General features: G+C 61.1%; 1 protein-coding gene across 2 annotated transcripts; it reads left to right on the top strand.

Annotated features, from left to right (window-relative positions):
- Nucleotides 1-37: 37 nt before the first annotated feature.
- PWWP2B (PWWP domain containing 2B) lies at nt 38-23,772 on the top strand. 2 transcript variants are annotated; one of them, XM_025398013.1, is made up of 3 exons: nt 38-185; nt 7,644-9,307; nt 22,966-23,772. In XM_025398013.1, exons 1-2 carry the CDS (start codon nt 61-63, stop codon nt 9,289-9,291), a joined length of 1,773 nt encoding a protein of 590 aa, XP_025253798.1. In that variant the 5' UTR covers nt 38-60; the 3' UTR covers nt 9,292-9,307; nt 22,966-23,772. The 2 variants fall into 2 exon arrangements, with proteins under 2 accessions (XP_025253798.1, XP_025253799.1); XM_025398014.1 differs by having other exon boundaries at nt 7,644-9,004.

The raw sequence follows: 23,772 nt of genomic DNA on the forward strand, positions 1-23,772 counted from the left end.
CGGCGGCGGCGGCGGCGGCGGCGGCGGCGGGGCGGGGGCGGCCTGGGACGCGGCGGGAGCATGGAGCCGCGCGCCGGCTGCCGGCTGCCCGTGCGGGTGGAGCAGGTCGTCAACGGCGCGCTGGTGGTCACGGTGAGCTGCGGCGAGCGGAGCTTCGCGGGGATCCTGCTGGACTGCACGAAAAAGTGAGCGGGGGCGCGGGCCGGGACACCCCTGGGGTCCCCCCCCCCGACACCTCCCTCCGCCCGGAGACCCGGGACCCGCCTCCGGGGTGGGGGTGGCGCGACCCTGGCGCCAGCTTTCGGTTTCTGCCGAGCCCAGGTTTCGGGGCGCGCGAGCGCGGCCGTCATTCGGGGGGCGAAAGTGGTTCTCAAAGTCGTCGCGACTTTTCGCGGCGGGCGCTGGGCCGGGCCGGGGCGGGGGGCGCGGGACCGGGGTCCCGGAACTCCACACATCTGCCATAATTAACGCACTTTTCTTTGTTCAGACCCACTGTTGAATTCAGCTGTTGGCAGAATTGTCGTTAAAACGGGGGAGGGTCAGATGCCCCGTGGCCTTGCCCTGGCAATTACTCACAGGTGGGGGTGCCCTGTCGAAGGCCATGGGCCCCTGGCTGCTGGGAGTGACTCCGCGGCTGAGGTTTGGATTCAGGGAGAGCAGTTGCGCCCAGCTGTGCGTTTTAAGAACAGTTTCAGGCCAGGGAGCCCTGAGTCATGGGGACGTAAAGAGGTACAAGCTGTGGGAGCCATGGGTACATTCCCTGGGAGCCCTGGCTTCCTGGGTGGGGGGCGCAGGGCAGGGCGGGGCGGCTCCCCCGAGCGACACCTGTGCACCGGCTGCAGGGACCCATGCAGTGCAGATGAGCCTCCTGGACACCGTGTCACATGGCAGGGAGCTGTCGCTGCCAGATCAATGATTAGGCACGAATCAGGCTGTGGCCTCGCTGCGCTCCTGCTTTCTTTTGAAACTGGGAGCAGGAAAAGGCTCCTCTTGTAAAGGCCCAACTTTTTCCATCAGTGGAGCCCAGATTTTTGCCCAGTGACATGAATTAGCAGAGAGGACCGTGTTCCTTCCACAATTATTTCGCAGACGTTATCTCTTCATTAGCTGTACCAGAAGCCATGTATCCACAAGTCATGTGATTTAACATATGGCTCCCGTGTGGCTGTTGCCCGCTCCGTGTGGGCTACCGCTGGGAGTGCACGGGCAGGACAGAGCGACACTCAGGGGCTGCAGAATTGCCTCTTGGGAGCTGCCATCCCCTCCACCGTCAGCCTCAGCTTCCTCCGGCAGGCAGGGCTGGGCTTGGTCCTGGTCCGAAGGGCGGCACCCTTGCCAAACCTGCACCACCTTGTCTGGCCTTTCCTCCCTGGAGAGGGGCCGAGCAGCAGCGGGTCGCCCCATTTCCTGGGCTCCTTGACTCAGGACAAGGGAGGCTGAGAATATCTGCAGTGGCCTTGGGCTCTCTTCCCTGAGGCCCATGGCTAACCTGGTTTGCAAATCTACACCACCACCTGTCCTTCATGGAAAAAACCAGGCCCGATGGGACCCCCGGCGTGGGAACTGGCAACTGTAGGATGCATGGGTGTCAACCCTGCCTGCCACGTTCAGCTGTAACCAGAGCCGCCCACGGAGCCGGGAGCTGGGCCTCTGCGGGCACAGCCACTTAGCAGCCGCCCTTGCTGCCTTGGGCTGGCCCCCTTGTCCTTGTGGGGAATCTGAAGGCAGAGCAGGCTCCCCGACCCTCAGTCCTGAGGCTGTCCTGGAAGGACCCCTGCCCCCTCCCTTGTCTCCCCTGTGCCTGAGTCTCCGGCCGGTTCTCTGCCTTTGTATTCTGAGTCTCAGGGCTCCTGTTTCCAGCCCTGCCTCGGACCACAGGGTGCTGACCTGCCTTCCCCAGGTGACGGTTTCTTGTCAGGGTGTGGTGCCCGCCTTTATCCCTCACGTGTGACAGTGGAGGCCCAGTCCCCAAGTGTGGGTGCTGACTCGCAGGGAAGAGCTGCTGGGAGCCCTGTGACAGGTGTCCGCCCACCTCAGGGAACCTGTGGGTCCCAGCGCAACCGGCGTTGTGCAGATTCTGTTGAGCGCAGGAGGCGGGCAGCCAGGCACCTGTTCAGAGCAATCCCACGGGAATGGCGGCCCCCCTCACACAGGCACCAGGATGCAGGGCTGAGGTGGGCTCAGCAGCCGGCGTTCATTGTTGGCCGGTTTGGGAGATGGCATTATCTCCCTTGTTTGCAAAGCAGAGAGGAGAGGGGCTTGGCAGGCGGGTGGAATTGCCTGGCCTGTGCCGGAAGGCCGTGTGATCTGAAGCGAGATTCTCTTAAGTGTCAGCCTGTGTGTACATCCGGGTGAGTTCACTGCACACCTACTGTGTGCCAGGAAGTGGGCTGAGCCCAGAGCAGGCGACTTCCAGTGATCTTCCCCGCGTCTGGACCAATGTGGTGATTCCTTCCAGAGCACTGATGACGCAAACCTTGCCCTGACCTGCGCTGTTTTGTGGGTGATTTAGGGCTATACTTCCAGTTGAGGATCTTGGGTGGGGTGGCCCTGGCTGAGGGGTGGCTGAGGACAGACGAGGCTCCAAGAGTGGAAAGGCTGGCCTGCCCCACCAGGGCCTCCTGGCTCGATCCCTCAGCTGGTATTTATCGGCCTCCCCCAGTTGTGGGTTGCCTATGGTTCCAGACACAGACTGCTGGAAAGGTCAGGGGACCGTCCTCTGTGAGCCACACCCTAGCTCAGACACCCTAGCTCACACTGAGAACCCCAGACACTGCCTGTCCCGGCAGAAGGGCACCCTGAGCTCTGTCCTGGGCTCACCTGTCCAGGTGGAGGCTCCACTGCTGGGGGCCGCTCTTGGGATGATTCACTCAACCACCCAGTGGGAGCACTGGGCCAGGGCTGCAGTGGTGACAGGATGTGCCCTCTGCCCTTGGGGAGTGAGAGGGACGCAGGCCTAGTGCATCGAAGGCCAGGGCACCGGGAGGCCAGGCTAGCATGGCTGGTGTTAGGAGCGTCTCAAGGGGGTGGCATCTGAGTGAGTGGGTAAGGAGGGTGTGGGTTGGGGACCTGGCCTTGTGCTACTTGGGGAGCCCCACAGGGCTTAGAGAGGGACCATGCTGATGGCTCATAAACCCTTGAGTCCAGGACACCCGGGCCGGCTGTGGCCACCTGGCCCCACCTGCTCTCCCCTGGAGATCCTGGGGCAAGTGTCCACAGGGTGAGGCAGGCTCCCCTTGTGGGGCCTTGGAGGAGGTGCTCCCCTGGTGTCTAGCCTGTGGCTTCTCCTGCCAGCCTGCTTTCCCTAACTCCGGAGAGAGGTGGCCCCAGGAGGCCCCACTGTGCCCTGCAGGCCTGACCCGCCCACCCTGTTTCCCGCATGCTGTCCTGCTGTGGGTGTCTGCAGGGCTGTGGGGAGACTGCAGACGGTTTCTAGACTGACACTGGAGCACAGCCGAGATCTTGGGTGCCAAACTCAGGTTGTCCTGGGCTGTGCTGAGGCTGCCTGTTCCTGTTCCAGGAGCCACATTTTCCTTACCTCTTTAGGCCACAATAGGGTGGCCTTTCCTCATCAGAAAGCAAGGAAGGAAGGTCCAGGGCGAATGTGGGCCCTGGAGGGCAGACAGGAGGCTGCCATGTGGGCATCTGCCATCTTGTGGCCCTGGTCTGTAGAATGGGGAAGCCGTGGGGAGGCACTGCCGGTGAGTGCAGGGGGCTTGGGCAGGCAGCCAGGGCTGTGCTCCTCCCGGCCATGGCCCCGGGCAGACTTCAGGCCTGGGCCTTTCTGGGAGTTTGGCTGAGCCTGACATCCAGGCGAGGCCCCAGGGCTGCCATGGCCGAGTTAAGGCTCAGCCACTTGTGTCTGGCTGAGGACCTCAGGCCTGGTCTCCAGGGCCCCCGTGTCCTTGCCGGGGCGCTGCTGTGCCATTAGGAATGGCACTGTGGTACTTTTTGCTTTATGGTCTGGTCCGTTCTGCAATTAGAGACTCCTGGGTGTCTCACCCCACCTCAGTTTCCCCAGCCCTTTCTCAAAGCAATGGTTATTTGTTCCGTCCCTGAGCTCGCAAAGATGCTGTGTGAGGCTTACTTCACGGGGCCCCTCACATGTCCTTTTCCCCACAGGCAGGGCCCAACTGGTGGCTCTAAAAGGGCAGCCTGGACCCAGCAGGGTCATCTGGCTCCAGGGCCACCCCATCTTCCCACCTGCCAAGGCTCGGTGTTACCTGTGGGGCACAGCCAGGCCAGCGGGGCCCTGTCCCTAGGGGTGGGTGTGTGGGGAACCTCACTGGACCTGTGCACTTCCAGAAGGACCACTCTTCACATCCCAGGGTCCAGGATAAGCCACTGAGGTTCTTCCTGTGCCAGCACCATCCTCATGTCTGGAGGCAGCAGACCCCAGCCGGCACCCACCCACTCAACCTGGAGGCACATTCCCTGGTCTCACCGGCCTCGCCGACCACTCTGAAATGGGAAGACTGATCTATATCTCATGGGGTTGCTCAAACAGGGCAGGAGCCGAGGTCCCAGCAGCCCGGGGGCCCTGTTGTTAGCTTTGCAAGATCCCAGGGGCTGGGTTCCCCCATCCATTCCAGCCTGGGGAGTGAGCTGTTCCCACCCTGTTTACCCACCAGTGCGTTGGGGTGTGGCCTGGGCAGGGCGGCAGCTCCAGGAAGGAAGTACGGCTGCCTGACGTGCCAGGGTCACCGGCCATTTCTGCAGGGCTGGCTTGTCCGGTCCCTGGGCACTGATGCAGGTGTGACTCAGGGTCCCAAAGGGGATGGCAAAGCGCAGGCTGCTCCCCACCCGTTTGATCTGCCTGGGGGGGACTAACCCCTGCCCTGTGGCTAAAGATCCTGGGGCAAGGGGTGGGGCTGGCTCCGTTTGTGGGGCCCTCCTCAGGCTCCTGGCACCTTCAGCCCAGTCCACAACCCCGTGTGATCAGGGTGCCATGTTCCGCAGCCCTAGCAGGGTTGCCCCCTCCCTCTGACTGTCGTAGCCACTGTCCTCTGGAAGGGATACTTCTGCTCCTTGGGGGGCCTTCTCTTTGCAATATCCCCTCATTTGCCCTCATTTGAGGCCCTTTCATGGGGTGCAGTGGGTCCTATGGAGGGATTCCTGGCTCCCCCAACAGCAAGGGGCTGTAAGCACGCTGACCCAGAACCTCAGGGTGCCTGCGTGTCGCAGCAGGCGTGTGCACCAGTGTGAGGAGTGTGCACGCACAGGGACGTGCTTGTGTGTGAGCACACGAGGTTGGTGCCCGGCGGGCGTGTGCACCAGTGTGAGGAGTGTGCACGCACAGGGATGTGCTTGTGTGTGAGCACATGAGGTTGGTTCTCAGAATGCTCAGCTTGTGTTCAATGCTCACAAGGTGCTCATGGAAGATGACGAACCGGCTGTTGATTTGGGTTGTGGAGGCCAGTCCTGGCTATGAGACCAGGGGACTTGGAGACCCCAGCCTGGAACCCTGGGGTGGGGGTCGGATTTGGGCAAAGGCGCAGCTTCTACAGCTTAACTCCGGCAAACCTTTTCTGTAAGTAAAAGTCGCTGGCTCGGGTGGCCCCACTGTGGCCTGGCTCACAGACAGTGTATAAAGGAGCCTGGGGGCTGTGCTGTGTGCTGGTAAAACTTTCTTCACAAACGCTGGAGTGGCCAGGTGTGGCCCGCTGGCCCCGGGTGCATGGGGTCTGTGCTCCTCGGTCCTGGCACCAGCACCTGGCTGGGGCTGGTGAGGGTGCCGCCCGGGACTGGCCTCAGCGCATCATGCCCTTAGGCCCGTGTGCCTGACTCTCCTTTCCCGAGGAAGTCTCAGCCCATCAGAGTTGGAGACAGCCTGCTTCCCATGGCTGCTGCGGGGCTCAGTGAGACCCTGTGCATAGGGGGCCTGGCCGGCACTCCGGAGATGCTCCTGCTGTCGCTAGCCCATGGCTGCAGGCACCACAGCGGTGCTGGGCCGGAGAAGAATGGGGCAGGTGGGGCTCACTGTGACCACCCCCACCCACCACAGAGCAGAATCCCCCACCCCGTGTTCATCCCCTCACAGGCCCAAAGGCCACTGCTACGCCCTCCTAGCGAGTCGCAGTGCTGTCTTGCTTTTCTGTCTCTTTCTCTCCATCTCTCTCTCTTTCTCTGACTTAGCTAGAGCAGTCCTGAAAATTGCATCCCATTTGTTACAAGTTACACGTGTTCACTGTGGAAACACGCGGACTCCGTGGCCCTGTCTTCCGTGGTTTGTGGTAACACCAGCACTCCCAGAACTGGTTTCCTGACACGCTCACAGCGGCTTCTCGGGCGGGATGAGGCTCGGGGACATGGTTGCACTGGGCCTTGAGAATGATGGGGCAGCCGGGTGTCTGTGCAGCGAGGTGGCCTGCACTCTAGGATGGGAGCTGCCACCGGCTTCTGATGACAAATCCCCCAAAGCCACACACAGTGCTGGGTGCTGCCCGTTAAGTGCAGGCTGCCTGGCCCATCGAGTCCCAGGATGAGAAGGCCTTTACCTGGGATTGGTGTCCTGGCTGTGGCAGCCGCAGGGCCTTAACGGTGGCTCCCCCAGCAGTGGCTGCTCCTGCCCCTTGTGCCCCTTCCCGCCCCTTGTGCCCCTTCCCGCCCCTTGTGCCCCTTCCCGCCCCTTGTGCCCCTTCTCGCCCCTTGTGCCCCTTCCCCCCCTTGTGCCCCTTCCCCCCCTTGTGCCCCTTCCCCCTTGTACCACTTCCCCCACTTTGTGCCCCTTCCCCCCTTGTATCACTTCCCCCCCTTGTGCCCCTTCCCCCCTTGGGCCCCTTCCCCGCTTTGTGCCCCTTTCCCCCCCGTGCCCCTTCCCCCCCATTGTGCCCCTTCCCCCCCTTGTGCCCCTTCCCCCTTGTACCACTTCCCCCCCTTGTGCCCCTTCCCCCTTGTGCCCCTTCCCCCCCTTGTGCCCCTTCCCCCTTGTATCACTTCCCCCCCTTGTGCCCCTTCCCCCCTTGGGCCCCTTCCCCGCTTTGTGCCCCTTCCCCCCCTTGTGCCCCTTCTGCAGATCGTGTGGCCCGGTGGGGGAGGGCCTGAGGGTGCCAGGCGGGCAGGGAGGGCCTTCCAGGTTGTGTGGGCAGATGGGGATAAGGTCTCTCTCGGGGTCACTGAAAGCATCTGGGCCACCTCCAGAGGGCTCAGCCCTGGGCCACATGCAGCCCCACCCCAGGCACACGTCATGTACCTGGAACCCTGCTCCTGCAGGACGGCATTCTCCAGGGGCTTGCGTTGGGGGGTGAAGGGTTACCTGGCCCTAGGGGGTCTTCCCTGAGTCCCCCAGCCCCTCGGAGAGGAGAGGAGGGAACGGCTGAGCCTGTGAGCAAGGGGCCTGAGTTTTGGGGCCCAGGGCCAAGGGCCACATGTCCCCCGGGGCCATGGACTGAGATTCGGAGCCTCTGTGCCTCTCTCAGGCCAGGGAAGCAGCTGGCCTCCAGGTCACATGCTGCGTGGCTTTGGAAGGCTCATGCCTTGCCCTGATGTGTCCAACCCAGGGTGTACATAGCGGGCGTGGGCTCAGGGCATGGCTCGCTGCCCGGACCTGCTGGAGCATTCATGGGTTGGGGGCCTTGGCTCCGGGTGCAGGTGGTGGGTGTGCCAGCGTCCCGTCTCACTGTGGTTTCTCTCTCCATTGCCAGGTCTGGCCTCTTTGGCCTGCCCCCGTCGGCTCTGCTGCCCCAGGTCGACGACCCCCCCGCCAACAACAGCCATGGCCGGGTCCCCGAAGAGGGGGACGCAGAGGTGATGCAGCTGGGGCCTGGCTCCCCACCTCCTCCCCACGGGGTTCAGCCCCCTGAGACCACCGGTCCCGAGCCACCCCCGCCCCTCGTGCCACCGCTGCCCGCCGGAAGCCTGCCCCCATACCCGCCATACTTCGAAGGCGCCCCCTTCCCTCACCCGCTGTGGCTCCGGGACACGTACAAGCTGTGGGTGCCCCAGCCGCCACCCAGGACCATCAAGCGCACCCGGCGGCGTCTGTCCCGCAACCGCGACCCGGGACGCCTCATTCTCAGCACCATCCGCCTGCGGCCGCGCCAGGTGCTCTGTGAGAAGTGCAAGAGCACGCTGAGCCCCCCGGAGGCCAGCCCTGGACCCCCAGCCACGCCCAGGGCCCGCAGGAGGCTGGGCAGTGGCCCGGACAGGGAGCTCCGCAAGCCGGAGGAGCCAGAGAACAGCGACCCCATGGCTGGGGCCACGGCCAGGAGGAGCAAGCGGGAGAGGCGAGAGGAGGACAGGGCCCCGGCAGAGCAGGTCCCGCGGAGCCCGGTCATCAAGATCTCCTACAGCACGCCCCAGGGCAAGGGAGAGGTGGTCAAGATCCCCTCCCGCGTGCACGGCTCTCTGGAGCCCTTCCGTCCCCAGCAGGCCCCCCAGGACGACGGCAGCCAGGACCCTGACGTGCTGGACAGAGAGTCCCGGGACCGGCCGTCTGGCGCACCCTCGGCCTCCATCCCCAAGCTGAAATTGACACGGCCTGTGCCGCCCAGCGCGGACCTGCCGCCCCCCAAGATCCGCCTGAAGCCCCACCGCCTGGGGGACAGTGAGCACGAGCCCGTGTACCGGGCCGAGCTGGTGGAGGAGCTGAACGGGTACCCGCGGGCCAGCTCGCCCGCGCCCTGTGCGGACGGCCCTGCCGGTGGGCCGGCGGACTTGTCCTCCGGAAGTTCGGGGGAGGACGATGACTTCAAGAGCTGTCCCCAGGGCGCACAGGGCGGTGAGGACTTGGCTTTTCTTGTCAGCTGCCCTGAGGGGAGAGCGGACTGTGCCAGCGAGTCGGCGTGCAGCAGCGACAGCCTCGACGAGGCCAGATCGTCCGGCTCGGAAGGGACACCGGCAGACACGGGTGACCTCTCGCCTGGCCACGGCGCCTCGGCGCCCTCGGCGTCCAGAGAGGCTCGCCAAACCGTGCCGCCCCTGACGGTCAGGCTGCACACACAGAGCGTGTCGGAGTGCATCACGGAGGACGGCAGGACTGTGGCCGTGGGGGACATCGTGTGGGGTAAGATCCATGGTTTTCCTTGGTGGCCGGCGCGTGTTCTTGACATCAGCCTCGGCCAGAAGGAGGACGGAGAGCCGTCTTGGCGAGAAGCGAAGGTCTCGTGGTTTGGTTCTCCGACTACGTCGTTCTTGTCTATTTCAAAACTCTCCCCTTTCTCTGAATTTTTCAAACTGAGATTTAACCGTAAGAAGAAGGGGATGTATCGGAAAGCTATAACCGAGGCTGCAAATGCTGCGCGACACGTGGCCCCGGAAATCAGGGAGCTCTTAACCCAGTTTGAAACGTAACTGGTTCCCTGACCAGGTGAGTGTGCCAGTGGCAGCCTCCTTCCCCCGGCAGGCCCAAGCTCACACCTGTGTCCAGGCTGTGCCTCTGCTCTGAGCCCTGAGGCCCAGGGGGCCGCTGCCTGTGCCCCTCAGCTCCCTTGCTCGGGGCCCCAGCCGTCTGGAAAATGGTTGCCCTCACTGGTAATGTCATGTGCACTTCTGATTCACACTAGAGGCGCACTGCAGGGAGGCCAGTCACCACCGGTGCTTGTTCAAAGCACAAAGCGAGTTTGTGTTTGGCAGCCATTTCTCAAAGGCCAGATGGGACATTCTCATGCTCTCCTTAGTTGTTTGGAGTCAGGGATGTGGTTTGACTGGTCCTGGGGAGGGGAGAGCCCAGGCTGGGGCTCTGTCAGCAGGGAGCAAACTCCCACTCCTTTTCCCAAAGATCAGAGTGGGGGTCTCCCTCCTCCTGCACATGGATAGGCCATCCCAGGACATTAAAGGAGGGAGGGCGAGGTGAGCTTCCCAACCTCAGATGAAGCCCCCACCTCGACTCCCCAGACTGGCCCAGCCCTGCCCCCCACCACCCCCAAATCTTCCTCCTGGGTCAGTGCGCACTCCATTGTCAGCAGGCTGTGTGCCTGGCCAGGCGCCGCCGAATCTCCCTCCTGGGTCAGTGCGCACTCCATTGTCAGCAGGCTGTGTGTGTGGCCAGGCGCCCGGGACCCAGGACATGTTCCTGGGGACAGCGTCTCACTCTCGGCCTCTCCTAGGAGCACTTGGTAGAATCTCCAGCCAGGCCTTGTGTGGATTCCTGTACCTGGAGGGCACTACGCTGTGTGGAGGTGTGGGGGTGTCATCTCGTGGGGCTGGGGGAGCCACCCATGCCCCTGCGGGTCACCATGTGGGGCATCTGGAGCCTGCCAAGGGGCTGTTTTCTGCCCTGAGCTTCTGAAGGCTGCCCTCCCAGCTCCAGAGGCCTCCCAGCACCTCCTAGATGCCCTTCCTGTTTCCCCGGCAGGAGAGGCAGGCCAGGGAGGTGTCCTCGCTGGGTGGGGGCAGCTGGTGGTCCTCTGTGCTCTTCTTCCTGGCTCCATGGCCTAATTGCCCCCTGGATGCAGAGATTCCAGGACCGGGGGCTGTATGCAGAGGGCAGGGGCAGGGCTCCGCCTAGGCCTTGGTGACGTCTGGTGACCTTGTCTGCCCTGGCCACCTGCCCAGAGGCCTTAGAGTTTCCCAGGTGACAATCCTTGGGCCTTAGCCTTCGGTGGGGGTGGGGACTGGAGTGCCTGGGTGCCCCTCCACTGCTGCACCCTGCATATTGGGGTTCTGGGTGGAAGCAGTGATGAGAGACCACTGTGGTCAAGCCAGGGTCCCCAGGCTGCCCGGCTGCTCAGGCTCTGGCCTGGCCTCACCCGCTCCCTCCAGCCACCTGGCTACATCTGCCTTGCTCTCTGGAGGCCAGGCACAAACGTGGCTGCTCCCCCGACCCCAGGAACCAGGCCCTTTTCTGGTCAGTTCTGGGGCCTTGGGGCAGAGGTGGGGCAGGTGCTGTGTTGGGGAGTGGGTGTAGGTGCCGCCTCTCAGCTTGAGTCTGGGGAATGTCTAAAGCCAGGGCACCATCCTCTGAGGGGTAGGAGGAAGGTCAGAGGACTCCCGTCTGCTGTCCTGGGGGACCCTCCCCGAGTTCTGGACTCAGGCATTTACAGGGCATGACGTCTCCCCATGCAGGACGTCCCCAAGTGAGGCCCGAGGCCTTGGCTGGCAGGGAGTGCCCAACCGGGAGGGTGGGAGGACGCAGTCCTGCAGGCTCAGGGCCGGCTGTGTTTATCCGGAAGTAGAGGAAGAATCTCACCAGACGGGTTTGCCTGCCTCCACGGGGGGCAGTGCCTGCGCTCGCTCACTCGGGGCCTGTGCCAGGACCAGCCCCCTGCTCTGGGAGTGGGGGTGCCAGATCCTTTCAGCACCAAAGCGCAGAGTGGTGCATGTCTGGTCCGGTGTTTGGTGTCTCACGGGGCCTGGGATCTCCTGCCCTCTGTGGGGTTGGTGGTCCCTGGGGGACACGTTTTGCTTTGAAGTGTCAGCAATGCACCTCTTGTCTGCTCTTTGTAGGGGAAATGCAGGGGTACCTGCCTTTCCTGGGAAGGGAGACCCGCCAACACCACCGTGAAGGTACACCTCCCTGAGCAGAGGCTGAGTGAGGTGTGGGGCGCTGGTGGCCATGCCCAAGGGCGGGGCGGGAGGAGGAGGCTGGCATGGGGGCTGGAGCTCGGGCAGGGAGGCCTTCTGGGGAAGGTCATCCTCCCAGTCCCCGCCCACTGGCCACCCTGGCCTGGCCCCAGCCGCTCCTGCAGCCACCCGAGGACGAGGATGGCTGGGCAGTGCCGGAAGCGTCCTGAGGTTTGTGGGTGTCTGCTGCCCGAGGCACTTGTCGGGGAGCAGTCACCGCAGGCACAGCGAGATCTGCTCCGTTGCAGGGACACTGAGCCCAGCGTCTCCCCATGAGAGGCCCCTCACTCTCTCTCAGCTGCGGGGCTGGCGGCTCGGCTGAGGGGTGGGCGGACGCCCCACAGACCACAGGGTGCCAGGGCACTGGGCCTGTGGCCAGTAGTGCCAAGAGGCGGCCTGGCTGGCACAAGGGACGGGCACATCGGCCTCAGCAGGGGCCGCGCCAGGACGTATGCCTGGCTGTGTGGCACACTTGGGCACCCCTCCGTGTGAGGTCCTGACCCAGGTTCGCCGAGGCTGGGCCGGCCTCCTGCGCAGGAATAGAGGCTGTTGGGCCTTGTCCCAGCCGGTCATCTGCTGTTGCAGTCTCAGTGAGCTGACACCTCTGAGCCTGTTCGTTCACCGCTCTCAGGGTGACAACAGGACCCACCTCTGAGTGAGCAGCACTCCGCCCTGGTGGCCACGGCCGGCTCCGGGACCTATGAATGGCCTGTGGCCGCTGCCTTTGGAGGTGACCACTGTGCCTTCTCAGGCCGGCAGGAGATGCCGTTCCCTGGGACTTCTCCTACACCCACAGGGATCCCCTGGGGTTAGAGCTGAGGTCCGGGGCAGGGGCAGGTGGTGGAGACCAGGCTCTGGGGTGACTGCCTGGGAGCAGCCTCCTGCATCAGGTGCAGGCACTGGACCTGCAGAGTCAGGGGCCCAACAGGAGCTGCCTGGCCAGGCTTGTCCTGCAGCTGGGAGTGGGGACCCAGAGAAGGCAATCTCCCACACCCCACCACTGCCTGGGCCCACCGAGCCTGAGAGGGGAAGGCAGCTCCTCCCCAGTGTGAGCCCCGGGGCCTTGGGCTGGGGTCCTGCCCCCGTCCAGGCTCAGGGTCTTCTCTCTGCTCCCCTGGTCTCTCCCTCACCACCCACCCACCCCTCTACTGAGGGCCAAGCACTCCACTGGACCCAGGCTAGAAGCGGGGGCAGAATAGGGAGGGATGTGAATCACCACTTCCCAAATTAGTGCATAGTCACACACAGGAACTGCTGAGAAGGAAGGGAAGAGGGGCTTGAAGCAGAGCATCCAGCGAGAAACCTGGCCTGGACTGGGATCCGGGAAGGCTTCCTGGAGGAGGTGGCAGGAGCCAGGCTCTGAATGGTGAGCTAATCAGGAGCTGATGGGGCGAGGGTGGGGTGAGCGTTCTAGGCAGGAGGAGGGCAGGGCATGTTCCAGGGGTGCGGAGGTGGGCAGAGGCTGACTAAGGGCCTGGTGGGCGAAAGCACAGACTGTGGGTGCTGTTGGAGAATTACAGACAGAGGAGGGAGATGGTCTTGTTATTATTTGTCAGTTAAAAATAAAATGAAACTTAAAAAATCTGATAGCTTTACAAATAAATAAAAGAAATGACCTCCAGCTGTGAGGACAGGGAGAGTGGAGGGGACGGGGAAGGCTGGGCGGCGTGCAGGTGTCACTCCTGGAACTAGGGGAGCTACCGTCTGTGCCCTGATGGGGCCCCATCCTCAGGGGTGCCTCCAGTTCTTGGGAGGCGCCTGAGGCCTGGCTGGAGGCATCTCAGGAGAAAGCTCAGAGGCGGGTCAGGCAGGGGGCTGGGGCAGGGATCCATAGTCATTGGGGGGACCTGGGCCAGGACAATGCCCAGGGTCAGGAGGCTCCACAGACTGGCTGCTCGAGGCAGAGGCTTCAGAGTAGCAGAGGCGGGTGGAGATGGCAGGTGACTTGGACGTGTGCAGAGGCAGGTGGAGATGGCAGGTGACTGGACGTGTGCGGGAGCAGGAAGGAGGGTGGCGGAGAGTAGGTGGCACTGGCCAGCCCTGTGGGGAGGACCTGAGGGGCTCGGGGCCTTGCCCACCCTGCACCCCAGCACCACTACAGATGGGAGAGGGGTGTGCCCAGAGGGGCGGCGGGCTGCCTGGTGTTCTGGGAGCCGTGAGGGCCAATGGGGACACCTGGTTCTGGGAGCCGTGAGGGCCGAAGGGACATCCGGTCCTGGGAGCTCTGAGGGCCAACAGGGGCACTTGGTCCTGCACAGACACCTCCTGCTCTGCCCTGTCGTGGCTGGGGCAGGCCGTGCTCCGCTGACATGCAGACTAGAAGCTGGGCACCTCCCTGAAGTGGGGACTCAATGCTCTCCTGGTGTCCCGGCCTCTTGGGCAAGGGGGAGATTTCACAGGTTCCCAGACAGTGCAGACTGGACAGGTCCAGCCTACTGTGGCTCCAGGGGCCCAACCCTTTCCCCTCCTGCTCTGGCAGGGGACTTGCGGGGACGTACCCAGCACAGCCTCCGTCAGCAGCTGGGAGCACAGGCTTCTGTGCTACTGAACGGTCCGTGTCCCCGGGGTCATCCTTGTCTTTTGTGAGTTTCCTGTAGCTGCTGTAACAAACCTCCATACACTGGGGCCCTGAGACCACAGGCGTTTATTCCCACACCTCTGGGGATCAGGAACTTGAGTCAAGGCGTGCAGGGCTGTGCACCTTCAGCTCTGGACAAGGATCTCTCTTGCCTCTGCAACTTCTGGGGGTCCAGACGTCCCCCTCTCATGACCATGTCGCCCCAGGCTCTGCCTCCATGGGCACAAGGCCTCTGCCTCTTCAAAGTACCCTGGTGGCATCTGGGGACCCGTAGATAGGGCGGGAGGGGCTGCTCATCTCAAAACCCTCATTTAATCACATCGCAAACACCATGTTGCAGAAGGTGCTGTTCCCAGGCTCCCGGGACGAGGAGCACCTGGTCTCATTCACTCCGCATCCCCAGTGCTATGTGTGTGGGCAGTGTGGGCACAGCCCAGGGTCCACCCCAGCCTCTCGTCCGACAGAAGGGAAGGCCCCAGGGAGCAGGGGTGGAGATGGGCTTCAGCCCAGGGGCCTGTGGGGCGAGGGAGGGGCCCGTTGCTCCAGAAAGGTCTGTGGTGCACAGGCCATGGGGGCAGCATGGGCCACTTCTGACCTTCAGCTTCATAATGTTGATTTCTCCTGGGAAATAAAGATAATAATCAGGAAGCTGCCCGGCACTGGAGTGCTGACTCGGCAGGAGCAGCTGCCGGGACCTGGAAGAGTGTGATGCTCGCTGGAGTCTCCGGGGCAGAAGCAGCAACGCCGCCGTCTCCAGGCTTTGGCTTTTCTGATTTATGTTTTCCTTTCAGAACAGTATCCTTGAGCTTCCTGCACAAAACTTGCTTTTCTGTTCCTCCAATTCTAAATAAAAACGCTCTTCTGCTTCCAAGGACGGGTTTCTCAGCTGACTTCCCTGCTGACTTCCCACTTCCCTGCTGACTTCCCTGCTGACTTCCCACTTCCCTGCTGACTTCCCTGCTGACTTCCCTGTGTTGATTTCAGGGAATTCAGGTCCCACGTGAAGGCTGTAATTATTTTGTTCCAGAAGGAAACAGAGGCCTGTAATTCTGAGCCTGCTGCAGGGGCTCAGGCCCCGCCCCGCCTCCTGGCTCCCAGCAGCCTTGCAGCCGGTCCCTGCGTCCTCCTCCTGGCCAGCAACTTGGGCATTCAGGCCGTGTTGGGGGGACAGGCGGGCAGGTGCCGGGGAGTTTGGAGTTGCTTCTCGGGGGGTCAGGTGCCTGGGACTTGGGGGACTTTCCCAGTGTCAGGGGACGCTGCTGGAGGCCCCTGCCCATCCATGCCTTCAAAGCCAAGCATTGCACCCACCTCCGGTGAGATGCCCTAATGCCACGTGGACCTGTTGCCGGGCGTCTTAGTTGCTTCCTGGGTCTCACCTCCAGCTCCAAATCCTCGCCCCTGACCCCACCGGCCTTCGACACCTTGGACAGGGCATGTGCCCCGTGTCAGAGGATTGGGAGTGGAGGGGTGGGACTTCCTCCATGCCATGGAGCTCGTTCTCTCGTCAGAACCCCTTCGGGGGGGGGCTTCGCCCGGCAGGAGGCTGTTCTCTCCTGGAGACCCTGGGGTTGGCTGTGGGCTTGGGGTTGTCAGCCTAATCCGTTCAGGTTCACCCGGGTTTTCACCCTGGGGCTCCGCCCACCATTGGTGATCACTTTAAGATTTGCTCTTTCCTGAGGGATTATGAGGTGCTGGCCCTGGTCTTCATTTACTCACTGGAATTCTTGCAAAAAAACCTCTTTCCTTACCAGCTTTTAGTGGCAGTGCACCAAGACTTGCGGCCACCCCCGCTTGCAGAGTTCTTATGGAGGCCAGGGCAGATGCGGGGGCTGGTTCCCCAGCCCCTTCCAGCGAGGTTGAGGAGTCCCTCCTGAGCGTGCGTCTCATAAAAGCGCACGTGCTTGCTGACGTACCCAGTCAGGTTCGATCCATCCAAGCGCTGTTCTGTCCGTGCTCAGACGGTGCCATCTTGGGTCAGCTGACAGAGGCCAGCGTCCGTGTCCTGTGGTGACCACAGCAGCCTGCTGGCGGCTTTGCTCCCGCCGTGCCACGTCATCTGGGCTCACTCTGTGCATTTTCTGGCTCAGGCCTGAGGCAGCCACGTTCCTGGGAGCCTGCTTCCTGCTGCCTGCTCCTGGGGCCGCTGCTGTTTCGAAACATTTGCAGTCGACACAGCTAGGATTGATTCACTTTTGTGTCTGATGCCAGAAATCTTGACTCTTAATGTTAGCATGATCAATTTTATAGATGTAAAGGTTAATATATATATATCAACATTTAATATAGGTGTGTAAAATATTTAAAATATAACAATATAATGTCACGTATTACTGAAAATAATATATATAGTACTATTATGATACAGTATGATGGTTTAGGAAGAAAAGCACCCTGACACCACCCACCAAGGATGGTGCCCGCAGGCATCCTGGTGGGTAGTGCGAGCGAATGCCTGAGCTCGCCCAGCCTGTCTTTTTGTCCCAGGGTCTGGCCCTTTGGGCTGTGTGTCACACCCCTCTCTCTGTGGCAAAGTCATGACCTCGGAACACACTTAGGCATCTTCGTTTCATTCACTTTCTATTTTTAAAGACTCCTCGTTTTTTAAAATCTGCTGTGATAGGATTCTGTGGGCACCTCCGCGGCCCCAGGTCTGCTCCCGTCCTGCCTTCCCGTGGCCACATCTGGGCAGGGCCCGGTCGTCCTTCCGGGCTTCCAGCCTAAGCAGGGCCCCACGCCGGCTGCTTCTCCCCGCCCCTCGCCTCCTTGTGATGTGCAGAGCTGTGGGATACACCCAACTCCCTCGGGGGACTCTGGCTGTCCCAGTCTTTTCTCCAACAAGCTGTGGGGAGGGTGTGAGCCACCAGCTTTCTCACCATGGAGAAGGTGTGGCCCAGGCAGGGAGGTGCTGGTGTCCTTGGGGCCTCAGAGACAGTGGGGTGGGAGAGAGGTAGGTGAGCGCGAGACTCCAACCCCATGTCCAGGTGAGGGCTCTGCGGGCTCCCAGGCAGGTGGGGCTCCAAGGCCTCCAGGTTCCTGAGGACGCCTCATGTCCTCGAGGCCTCAGCGACGTGGAGCAGCTGAGCTCAGCTCCATGAGCGAGGGCCACGCCATGAAGGTAGGAGAGATGTGAGGAGTGGCCAGTGCTGCTCCTGCCTTGGAGTCCGTGTCTCTGCAGCCGGGAGAGGGAAGGCCCTTGCGAAAGCCACTGCTGCTGTTCGGGACAAAGGGCCCGTCCAGGCTGTTTCCTCCCAAGGCCCGTTACGCATTTTCCTAATGAGGATAGTGGCTGATGGATGTTTACTGACATCTCCAAAGGTTGTGCTGTTGTTGATGGAGAAGGACTTGGACAGTTTTAATGACCTCCCGGGGCTGTGTTTCTTTTCAGGGAAGCATAGTTGCCTTTGATTTGAGCCTCTTTCAAATCCTAAAATGCTGCATTAGAAGGGGTGGACAGAGCAGGTTCCAGGCATGGCGGGGACCCCACTAGTGCCACAGCACCTGCTGTGGCCTCTGCGGATCCCCCAAACAGCCCTCCTCCTGACCCGTCTTGCACACAGTCCCTGGTGACTCACTAGAAGTTTGGGAAGGACCCCCCGGGGGCAGGACGCATAGGTGGAGCCACTGCAATTCTAGGGTCGGCCTCCTCCTCCCTGTCAGCTGTGGAGCGGGTGGCTCAGGCTGCCTTATCACAGCTGCCTCTTCCTTCTGAGAAATGGAAAACGGTATTTGTAGGAATGCGTTTGTGTGACCGCTCTAATCCTGGCGAACATTTCTCACAGGGAACTGTTCAGCTTCCTGTACGGAATCTGTGGGGTCGGAGGAAGTTATTCCAGGACTGAGAAAGTGAAGCCTCATGGTTTGGAGGCGCTGATGCCTGGTTCTGTTTAGGAGTCACTGTTGGTGCTCCTGGCAGGTCTCAGCTGGTGTTGGGCTGGGGACCGTGTCCGTGGGGCCTCTGAGAGCCTCCTGGGCTCTGTGGGACTGTGAGGCACGTGCACCTTGACCGACTGCGTGGATGCTGCTTGCACCCCAGGCCGTCTTCCAGGGACAGGACCCTCTCCTGCCACCCTCGCCGGCTCGTGGCATCTCAGTGGTCAGCGGCCTCTCTGTGGATTTAGTCCATCTTCTGCTTTTCACTCATCTCTCGGATCCTGAAGCATCAGAGTCCTCCACTTCTGTGGGATCCTGGCTTTTTGCTTGTTCTTGCTTCGCATGACCACAGATGCACACACACACGCACGCACACGCATGAACACACACGCACACACGAACACACATGCACACACATGATCCTGCACACACATGCACATGCATGCACACGCATGAATGCACACACATGCACATGCATACTCATGAACACACACATGCACATGCATACTCATGAACACACACATGCATGGACACGCACGCACATGCACACCCATGAACACGTGCCCACACCCCTGTACTCGCACATCTGCACCTGCTCATGCTTGTGGACTCCTGTACATGGACGCATGCACACTCCTGTACCTACGCACCTGCACACACACAGCTTGAACAGACGTCCCTGCTGCGAGTGCCAGAGTGCACAGTGCTGTCCTGGGCCCTGGGACGGTACTGCCCGCCACGTCTCCATTGCTTCATCTTGGGGTGGGGTAGTAGGTTGAATCATGTCCCCCAAACGACACGTTCAGGTCCACCCTAGTCCCTGTGAATGGGACCTTATTTGGAAATAGGGTCACGGCAGGTGGAATGAAATTAAGATGAGGTCGTACTGGATCAGGGTGGGTCCTAAATCCAATGATTGGTGCCCGCATGAGAAGAGGGAAATTTGGGCGCAAAGACTTGGAGACACACGGAGAAGACCTTGTGGAGACAGAGGCAGAGCTCACAGGGGTGCATTCGTGAGCCCGGGAAAGCCAGGAGCTTCTGAAAGCAGGGAAGGACCTGCTGTGGGCAGGTCCCTCCAGCGACCTCTCAGCGGGGCTGGGATGGGGGCACGTCCCTCCTGCCCTGCTGTGGTCAGGCAGGGCCCATGGGGCACCCCCTTCCTGGCAGGAGGAGCGGCAGGGCTGGCATCGTCCCCTGCGCCCTGGGCTCTGCAGGCTCCACTCCCTTCCCTGTCCCCTCCCTCTCTGCCTGTTGGCTGGTGGAGAACTGGGGCTGGCAGCCTCTGTCCCTCTGTTTGACTGGGCAGCCAGCTTTCCTGGGGTTGAAGGGTCTCCCAAGCCGGGGCCCTACAAGGTCTTTCTGGTGTGTGTTGTGGCAAGAGTCCAGTCCCTGCCACACACAGCAGCGTGGTGTGAGCCCTTCTGGAGACAGCGGAGAATGCATGACGTCTGTGACACTCTAGAGCTTCCCCCGACCCTGGGGGTGCTTCCTGGGACGGGGCCTGGGGCTGGGGCTGCTCTGGGCGAGGAGGTTGTGATGGAGCCCCCAGGGCAGCTAGGACACAAGAGGTCAGGAAATGGGGATCCTCCTGTGCACCCCAAAGTCAGGCTCCTGTATGGGGTCAGGTCACCTCCCCGAGCCTGGGATACCTGGTGGCGGCGGCCACCAAGCGAGGGACTGAGCCTGTTTGTGTGTGATGTGCTGCGATTGCAACCGGTGGTCTCTTCTGACCTTTGGGATGGTGACCCATGCAGACAGAGGCAGGGCACAGGCACCCCTTCCCGGCCACCGCCTGGCACCTCACTGCTGTGTGCTCCAAGGAACCGTAGCTCTGGGACGTCGATGTCACTGAGCTGAACTCAGCTGAGGGCAGCTGGGAGGAAATGTCCCGGGGTCTCCCTCATCCCTCCTGCCCTGGGGTCTTCTCTGGGCCTGGTGCAGCCTTGTGCTGGAAGGCCTGGGGAGGCAGAGGTACCCCCCAGGCCAGGCTGGGCCTTGGCAGAGGATTCCTTGAGCCCCGCCCGCTGCCCCTGCACTGGCTCCCTAGAGGGAGGCACAGGGTGGGTCCTGGGCGTCTACACACCCGAGCGGAGGGGCTGCCTGGGGGCCAGCGTGGGGAGAGCCAGGGCCTCCACTGCTCGGGGCTGTGTTGGTTCTCTCTAGAGACCCTCAGCCTCCTGTGCCCCCTCGGACGTGACTGGGAGATGGTCCAAAATGCAACTTCTCTTTAATTTGTGTTTGTGTCAGTCTTACTATATATGTTCAATTTTTAAAAGTAGAGTGGTCACATGCAGTATGTAGTGACAAGAATTCACCTTCGTATTTCTAGACGATGTACTTCTGCTGCTTGATCCTTGAGTTCTCTATTTAGACGTTAGTTACGGGCTTTTTCTATGGAAGATGAAGAGGCTCTCTCTCCTGTTTGCCACACACACATCCACTCACCCACTCACACACTCGCTCACATATCCACTCACACACATTCACACACACATATCCACTCCCACAACCACTCACACACACCTCTCACACACACATCCACTCTCACACTCACACATCCACTCCCACACATCCTCTCTCACACACACACATCCACTCACTCTCACACACACATCCACTCACACACACACATCCACTCTCTCACATACACCCACTCTCATGCACACATCCACTCTCACACACACATTCACATATTTACATACACATATCCACTCACACAACCACTCACACACCTCTCTCACACATCCACTCACACACACGCATACATCCACTCACACATTCACACAATTTATACACACATATCCACTCACATCCACTCACACTCTCATACACACCCTCACACTATCACACACATCCACTCACACACACATCCACTCACACAGTCACACACACATCCACTCATACATCCACTGACACACACTCTTATATCCACTCACACACATATCCACTCACACACATCCACTCACACACTCACACCCACTCACACAATCACACCCACTCATATTCACATCCACTCACACACACACATCCACTCACACATTCTCTTACATCCACTCACACACTCACATCCACTCAGACACCCAGTCACACCCATCCACTCACACACTCTCACACACATCCACTCACACATTCACATATCCACTCACACACATCTACACACACCCACTCACACTCACACACCCATCCACTCACACACACATCCACTCGCATGCACACATCCATTCACACACACTCATTTACTCTCACACACATATCCACACACATCCACTCACACTCTCATACACACCCTCTCACACTATCACACACATCCACTCACACACTCACACGTCTACTCTCACAGTCACACTCTCACACAGTCACACTCACATACATCCATTCACACACACACATCCACTCACTCTCACACACATCCACTCACACACTCACACACATCCACTCACACACTCACACGTCTACTCTCACAGTCACACTCTCACACAGTCACACTCACATATATCCATTCACACACACACATCCACTCACTCTCACACACATCCACTCACACACTCACACACATCCACTCACACACACATCCACTCACACACTCACATCCACTCAGACACACTCACATCCACTCACACACTCTTATCCACTCACACACTCTCATCCACTCACGCACACATCCACTCACACTCTTACGTACACACACACATCCACTCACTCTCACACACATCCCTTCACAAACACATCCACTCTCACACACATCCACTCACACAATCACACACACACACATCCACTCACACACTCACAATGTTTGGTTAACTTAAGACTTGGTGTTTATATTAATGATTGTAGCCCATCCACGTAGAGGATTATAGACGCTGCCGGCCCTTTCTTCTCTGCAGCGTTGATCCCGGCTTAGTGCTTGGTCTTCATATTGTTTAGTGTTGTCACTCAGGAATGCCCAGCGTGAGGAGAAAGAAGCCCCTCTCACACTCACGCTCACACACACACACACCCTCACACTCTCACACAGCACACGCCTGCAGGTGCCCTCCAGGCCTCCCCACGTGCCGCTGGGCTTCCTCACAGCATGGTGGTCTCAGGGCACTTGCAGTTTCTCCCGTGGCAGCTCAGGGCTTCCACGAGTGCAGCATTGGAAGTGGCAGCGGCCTCTCGGTGGGGCTGGGACAGGGGCAGGTCCTTCCTGCCCTGCTGTGGTCAGGCAGGGCCCATGGGGCGCCTTCCTCCTGGCAGGAGGAGTGGCGGGGCTGGCAGGGTCCCGTGTGCCCTGGGCTCTGCAGGCTCCGCTCCCTTCCCCGTCCCTGCGCTCTCCACCCGCCAGCTGGTGGAGAACTGGGGCTGACAGTGTCTGGCCTTCTGTTTGTTGGATCTGGGGGGCTGCTTTCTTCAGGACCCAGGGTTGGCCCTGGGTTGTGGGGCTAAGGGGACCATCTGTCCCCGCCAGGTCTCTCTGCTTGAGGTGGCTGTCCGGGGCCTGCGTGGGCTCAGGTGGGGGGCGATGGAAGCAGGGCTGACACCTGGGGCTCCACACAGATCTGGGAAAGGGTTTTCCCCTCAGGGTCTAGCCCTCCCTCCCCACCCTGGGACACCCCCAGGCTCGTGTCCACGGGGCCGTCAGTGCGAGACCAGGGTCCTCAGAGTTATGCATGGGGGTCCTTCCACACCATGAGCCTGGCACAGGCATGGCCATCAGCCCCCACCAAGAGGCCACAAGGCTCCAGGCTCGCTGGCTTCTCTATGGCCCTGTGTGTCGGGCCTGTGGACTGCGGGACTTCAGGGCGAGTCCTGTGGTCTGAGCCCCCAAGCATGGAAGACTCAGCACTCTCCCCCAGCATGGCCGGGCTGTGGGCACTGAGGGAAGGAGGGCCGGTGGGAGCTGGGGGGTGCTGGGGGTTCCAGGTGAGCCTCAGACCCTCCGGGGCACCCTGGCCTGGTGCTCAGACCTTGAAGGGCTGGTTTCCCGTACTCGACCCTGAGTTAAACCTCTGCCTCTTTCTGCTTTCCCCAAGGTCACCGACGATGAGGCCGCACCTGCTGTCCTGGAGCTTCCGACCTGCGTTCAGGGACCCGGGAGCCTTCTGGCCGGCTGCGTGTGGAGCCTGCTGGGCATGGTGGTCGGCCTGGTGTGAGGCCCCCGGGGACCGGCAGTGTGTTCAGGGAAGGGATGGCCCTGAGCCCGGCGGCTCACCAAGTGTATTTCTTCCTGCCACTCAGCCTGTGGCTGCCCTGGCTCGTGAGGCAGTCGGGACTCATGACTTGCTGGCTGCTGCTGCCTCACGTGCTGGGGTTACATGGAGGAACTGGGCCTGCCGCCCCGGCCTCGCCTGCTGCCTCGCCTGCTGGGGTCCCGTGGAGGAACCAGGCCTGGTGCCCCGGCCTCGCCCAGCGGCTGGTGTGGGTAGCTGTGCCTGCCTCGCAGTGTCCTGGAGGCAGCCGTCTCACAGACTCAGCTTGGTCTCCCGCAGGCTTCAGAAAAACCTGAATTGCACGTGTGGGGTTCTTCCCCAGCCCTTGGGTGCGGGGTCTCTGTGCACTTGAGAGCTGAGGGACCTACCCACCATCTCCCGCTCCGAGTTCATCCCAGAGCATGGGGCCCGCTGGGCACCCAGCACCCGGCCTGCAAGGCCACCTGTCCCCCAGATGCTGCTACGAGTGACCAGTACTGTGTGGAGGAGGCCAAGGGCCGCCCCTGGGAAACCAGGGTTCAACAGTACAAGGAAAAGAAACTTGCTCTGTTTTGTAAGAGCGTGTTCCTTTTCCTCCTTTTTGTCACTTTAAAGACCAAAAAGAATAAAGAAAGAAAAGAAAAAAATTAA

Source organism: Theropithecus gelada, chromosome 9, assembly GCF_003255815.1.
Source record: "Theropithecus gelada isolate Dixy chromosome 9, Tgel_1.0, whole genome shotgun sequence".
Taxonomy (NCBI): domain Eukaryota; kingdom Metazoa; phylum Chordata; class Mammalia; order Primates; family Cercopithecidae; genus Theropithecus; species Theropithecus gelada.